Source organism: Pinus tabuliformis, chromosome 7 (genome assembly GCF_031772625.1).
Source record: "Pinus tabuliformis cultivar Carrire ecotype Pingquan chromosome 7, CPIR1, whole genome shotgun sequence".
Lineage (NCBI taxonomy): Eukaryota > Viridiplantae > Streptophyta > Pinopsida > Pinales > Pinaceae > Pinus > Pinus tabuliformis.
Window position 1 is genome coordinate 1,971,134,651 of NC_142293.1, and position 6,549 is coordinate 1,971,141,199.

Below are 6,549 nucleotides of genomic sequence, written 5' to 3' on the forward strand. Positions count from 1 at the left end.
ACTCTATAAATCTAGATAGAGGGATTACCAAACCAATTGCAAAACTACATAATAATTTTTACGGTACGACAGTCAATCTTCCTGAATGCTCTGTTCAGTGCATTGCGATTGATAGGGTGGAAAACATGACTTCCTAAGGATAAAGGATATAGCCTATTGTGGTCTCCCAATATATACTCGACAGTACATGGGAGCACAAGTCCATACTGGCACTTGTCGTCTCAAAGAGGAGGAATCACCCAACCTATGATGAAAGCGATAGTGACCAGGCTTTACGACGCCAGAATACGTCTCTAGCCTAGACTTCTAAATGTTGTGCGTTAGGTTCCAAAGCATTTTTATGTTCATTGAAATTTATTTTAGATTTTATATTTCTTAAGAAGTTTCCCTTTAAGGTTCACCGCGTGATGTAGATATATAATTCCTAAAAATGCAATCTAAGATGACAAACAGTCGTTTATTTATCTCTTTTTGCAATGAAAATCCTAGCTACTAAGGAAAGAGAAGCGAAATTATTGCAACAAAGAGCAAAGAGCACACACTAAGATGCACTGTCCTAAATCAATCTTCACAAGCAGTCTAATGCAAATGCACATGCATGTATTTGTGTTCTGATTTCTTAATGTGTGAATGACAAAAAGAATGCTAAGTACAAATTTGAACTCTCTTTTCTTTCAAAGCGACAGTACTAACAATTTTCTTTCAAAAGACGAAGGGAAGACAAGGGTGACACTTTTCGATTTTGAGTTGAAAACTGCTTTCGACACTTGAAATACTATTAATTCAAATCAAATACAAGAGTAACAGTGTAACCGACTATCAAAAGAGGAGGATTCTTTTCTTTGACTGAAAATGACACTTGTGACACTTTCAAATCAAAAGACGACAGTTCGATTAAGCTATTGTTTGTAAAGGAGAATTGTAAATGGCAAAAAATACATAAAAACATTCACAATTCTTTGTACAATGGAGGCCGAATAATGCAAAGGAAGGGAGTTTCAACAGTGGTATACTGATCACAGACAACAGAACTCCTGAATAAAGCTGAAGACCATGAAGAAAAAACCAAAATCTGGAGGCAGAAACAGTCTTATCTTATCATCACACCTGTAACATAGGGAAACAGGGATGCATCTCACCTACAACACACGGGAGGTGCGATGCATCTAGACTGTCAAAAGGAGACAGTGCGATGGTCCAGGGAGGAGATTGGGCTTGGTTTTTGGTCACAGTTTGCAGCTTAGTTCAGGGATTTAAGCTGAGCTAATGATAGTCAGTAAATACAAAACATAGGGGCTGATCTAATGAGGTTACTTGAGCCACCACCAAGGCACTTAGGATGTTTGCAAGTTAGATGTTTAATTCATAAACTAACCTAGAGATTGACTGAAGCAACGTTTATCTACTTTGCAGTTGAATAGCAAAAGTAGTTCGAAGGCTAACTAGCATAACTTCAGTCTTCATTTGTATTTAAAAAGTAAACAAACTAGAAACAATCAAACAAGCTATTCGCTCCCCAGTGGAGTCGCCATTTTGTTATCGGGAAAACTAGTGTCCATTCAAAGCTGCTAGTCCCACTAAGACGGGTAGCTATCTTAGAAACAAACAAACTAAAGTTACTTGTGTTTTCCTTTATGAGAAATAGATGAGAGAGAAGTAGAGAGTACCAACCTCAGTCTTCCGCTTGGCTCCTTTCTTGTTTCCTCTCCCCTTTGACAGATCTTTACCACTCCTTCCTCACTTGTCCCGCTTCAAAGAACACCTGTAGAGTCAAAGCAGCATAATACCATCAAAGCATAGAGATCTATAATCATAAAAAATATAGGATCAGATATATATTGACCATACAAATGCATATATCAATTCAATATTCAAAGACATACAAGAATATGGAGGAAAACTCAAATAGCTTTATTGATAGAAGTAGTAGAAGAGAGGATTACAACCCATTGATCTGACCCAGCGCCATCCTCCCAGCATGAAAGCCCTTCTTCACCTCATGAAAAGCTAGATCACCCAACACTATGATGTTCCACAAAGAAACCAGCAGCACTTCCTCACAAGATACAAAATTTCAGCCTTTGGGTCTCTAGGATGAGGGATCCATATATAGATGTTTGCAGGTGGGTGAGTCAGCTTCTAGGATTTTGAGTAGTGTCATCTCTCTGATAGTTCTAGGTTCCGCTTGGAGATTTCATGATCTCCTACTCATCCCTGGGCAAATTCAGAGAGGCAAGTGTCAAATGGGAAGTTTCTAGAAGATTCTCTGGGTTTCCACCTAGCCAACTGCCTTTTCCATTTGTCTGCTCTCGCTCATCGCACCCTACAGAAGGGATTTCCAGTATGCATCACACTTTTTGCATGTGGCAGGTGAGATGCATCGCACCCTTAGTACTGAGCAGTCTGTATGGTTTTGTTCTGACTAGTTCTGAGTAAAGGAGAACTTCTGGGAGATGATGTAATCAGCTAACCTTGTTCCTTTAGGGTATGAAACAACACTTTTAGGGACTTAGAAGCCCTTGGTTTATGGACATATGTGATTGGGGTTGCAGTGCCCAAATATGTCTATAACACTTGTGCTGCAGACTATAAAATACATCTAGAGGAGGAATCTCCTCTATCTTGATCATGATTTCAGACGATGGGGTAATGGGAATATGCTCCATTTCTGGAGCATTGCTAACTGTTCCAACGACCATATCTATCATTATTTGCACTGTACTTTCAGGGGTCTTCGTGTTTTGCTCCTCAGTGTTAATCAATTCATTGAATGTTTCCCACTCTTTATCCAACTCAGTTCTGACTAGCTTTGGTGGCTGGATGAGGGGAGGGGGAACCTTTACCTATGGTGTAGTCAAGACCTATTGCTCTAGGTGCTCTTTAGATTGGGCAGTATCTCTAACTGACCCTTCACTTTTATTATGGCCACTATTAGACTGTTTAGAGTGTTTTGGTGACTCTTTTCTAGACTTAGACCTGGACTTGTCTGTACCTGAACTTCCACTTAAACTGATACTGGGAGTTGGCTCCCTTATTGGTTCGAAGTGCAACTTATCCAAGGGGATGTTAGCTAGTCTCCTTTCTCTGTACAGTTTGAATTCTTGGAATTCCACTGGAGGGAATTGAATTTGAGCCATATGCAAAACTTCTTTCAGTGTGTTTTTCTGTTGGAAGATATCATCAAAAAGATCATCTTCTTTAGAAAATACTTTTACCTTGACAGTAGTAGTAAAATTCTTAATGACATCAAAGGGGTCAAATTGTCTCCCTGGAAACTTGAACAATAGTAGACTCAGCATATTGTCTACTTCTTTGAATGCACGACCTAAATCAAACAACGAAAAGGCCCCACAAGTCACAGGAAATTGTGGCGAGATAGCCTTCTTCTTGTCTTTCAACTCTTTTCTCATTCCTCCCACCCCGCAGGTCTAGTAGGCAATTTCTCGAGCCAATAACTTATCAGGAATATATAAAGGTAGCACATTAGGGGAAGCAATACTTCCAAATACTCTGACATAAGTGAAAAACTCTTCCCCAAACCATCTTCCAATAGGGAGAATTTCAACTTCCGCTTCGGGGGAAAATCTTGGTACGTCCCTATTATACAACATTCTGTGAAGAGGTAACATAATTCCATGACAAATTTTGTAAAAATACGGGATAAACTTGGAATCCCACAATTCCTTATGATAAATGTGAATGGGAAAGGGATTCTTTATAGTCCACTTCCAACCCATTAAAGGAAATCTGGAAACATAATCGATTGCATCCATAACATAAGCAGCTAAAAGAAAGGAGGATAAATCCTCTGAGAGGGAGTTCTTTTAGACTGGTAGTTCCAAATAGTCGAGGCTAAATTATCAGACAATATCTTGCCCAATCCATAATAGTGGTGTTATTGGCCGCATCTAATAGGGGTAGCCACTCCGATGAAAAATTGTTGATGTCAGGCCTTCCAAATACCCTACATAGCATAGCAGCAGCAAAAAAATATGAGGAGGAGAGGGAACCAGTACTGTACATACCATGTTTGTCCTTTTTCAATGGCTCTTCCCTTTCCGACTAGTTCTTGGTGCACTCCACCAAATCTTCGTTTTCTTTGGCGAACTTCTCCATGAACTGTTTGTTGTTGCTGGCTTGCAGCTCTGGTAGATGATACATAAGCCTTAAATCTTATGGAGTGAATGACCCAATGAGGTCTTGGCTCCGAGACTTGAATTGTCTGTCTGTTATATTAGTACTGTCCAGTACCCACTTGACCATGTCTGTGTATGGAAGTATCTTAGGCCTCGCCGCTATTCGATGCAAGAATGAACGTGCAAGTTCAGTAATTGATGCCTCAGATGACCCGCGTGAGTCTGCTGTTGCTTTAACTTCCATAACTCTGGGATTTTCTTCTTCGAGCAGACTGTACATGCCTTCCCAAGTGGTTATGCTAGCATCTCTGGTACAAGTGTTGTCTGTGAATAAGGGCGTCATCTCTTTTTCCTCAACACTAGAGCTTTTCCCTTCTTTCCCATTATGCTCTGCAAACTGTTGCGTATATTATTTTGCTTGCCGCTCCTGCAAGTTTACAAGTAAGGAAACAATAATGGTAAGAGATAAGGTGACGGGAAAGCTCTTAATTCCGAAATCATATCAAATATATCACCCTATGTGAAACAACCTTTCGATCAGATCTAAATCTTATCTCATAAATGACCATCAACTAACCACTAAATTGACATTAATGCCCATAACTCGGTATCGGATTATGAGAAATACTTTATTGAACCATGAGTCATGCAGATCTGCAATCAAGCGATTTTGCGATTTGCTTTGCTTTGCAATATCGCAGATTGCAATATCGATAATCCTTTTCGTTAACAATCATTTATCATCTTATGCATCTGCGAGATGCGATTTGCGAGATGCTTTATCGCATATCGCAGGATTAGGATATTTCATCTTAGGTGATACTTGTGGCATATGAAATCTGTGATGTGTGATGAGTCTTTAAGGCATGTGATCTCGCATCGCGTTTTCGCAATTTCGAAAGTTTGCTTATATGATGTCCTCCATTACCTTTTGTGATGCGATGTTTTATTGTTGAGAGAATGATTTTATTTGAAACTTATCATAAAACTTAAGTTTTTTAGGTTTTGCGGGTGTTTTCCTAAGTTTATGATAATGTGTTTTATTCAAAGGGAAATATAAGTGCTACTTTTTATTTTTTAGAAGGGTCCTCATTTATTTAGTTTTATTACTAATACTAAATAAAAAGGGGGGTTGTTGCTAGGCACAACACTTGGGTACCTCTTTGGAGATCAGAAATGAATACCCAAGTGGAGAAACAAATGACCCACATTCAGATCTGGATCTCATAGAGCACTCCATGCTTTTCCTTCCTGTATGTGTTATTTTTTTTTAATAAGTATCTATTATCTTTCACCATGATAGCTTATGGTCTTCTTGATGTATGAATTGAAGGCATGATCTAGTAAGATGGTGACATCCATGGAGGTCAATATCGATAGTGCTTGTTCTAGTAACCCTAATGATTCCATTGATGCGCTAAAATCAAACAATTTCTTGCCATCTAGCATTAGTTTTTGCCAACTTACATGGATTTCCAGAAGGTCGAGGCTCCTGCCGAAGTTGTCACAGTACTGGATGAGATTATTCAGGAGAATCAGCTTGGATGCCATTATGGAACTATGGATATTGGAGTGGATCCCAAGCTTGATCAATTCATGGAGGCCTACTGCCAGATGTTGATCAAGTACCATTTAGAACTAATGAATCCATTCAAAGAAGCGAGAACGTTTATGAACAAGATGGAGACACAACTAAATTTCTTGAGTAAAGGAGCTATCAGAAGTTTCTCTTTAGGCTACTGCAATGAAAGGGAAGATGGAGGTGGATCCTCGGAAGAGGAGTTCAGCTGTGGTGAAATCGAAGTCCACAAATTTGATCTGCGTGCGGAAGGCATGGAATTGAAAGATCAACTTCTTCGTAAGTACAATGGATGCTTGAGCAGTCTCAAGCAAGAATTTATGAAGAAGAAAAAGAAAGGAAAACTACCGAAAGGGGCAAGGCAGAAGCTGCTTGAGAGGTGGAATGTACATTACAAGTGACCATATCCTTCGGAAACAGACAAGGTCACTTTGGCTAAAAGTACTGGTCTAGATCAGAAACAAATAAATAATTGGTTCATAAACCAGCGAAAGTGCCACTAGAAACCTTCAGAGGATATGCAGCTTGTGGTCATGGATAGTCTAAATCCTCACGGTGCTTCCTTTTATATGGATGGAGCCGAATGCTAAAAGTATTGGTTGTTGTCTGTTCGGTTGACGCCATGCTATGGCTTTCCTTGTGTTCATTATATATGGAAGATATTTATTTGAATGTATAAATATCCCATGTATTTCTTAGTGACAGTTCTCAATGAACGTTCTAGTTTCCCAACCTGTTAATGTATAAATGTCAAATGTTTTTTGAAAAGAAAAATAAAAAGAAGAAGTAATAATAATAATAATAATTTGTATTTTGAGACTCACGCACATTGTC

The 6,549-nt window shown here is 39.0% G+C and overlaps 1 protein-coding gene across 1 annotated transcript; it reads left to right on the forward strand.

The window, feature by feature from the left end:
- Positions 1–5,588: 5,588 nt before the first annotated feature.
- Positions 5,589–6,305, forward strand: KNAT2 (homeobox knotted-like protein). The gene is given in 1 exon segment (XM_089457411.1): positions 5,589–6,305. A coding segment is annotated over 1 exon segment (702 nt). The 5' UTR covers positions 5,589–5,603.
- Positions 6,306–6,549: the final 244 nt, after the last annotated feature.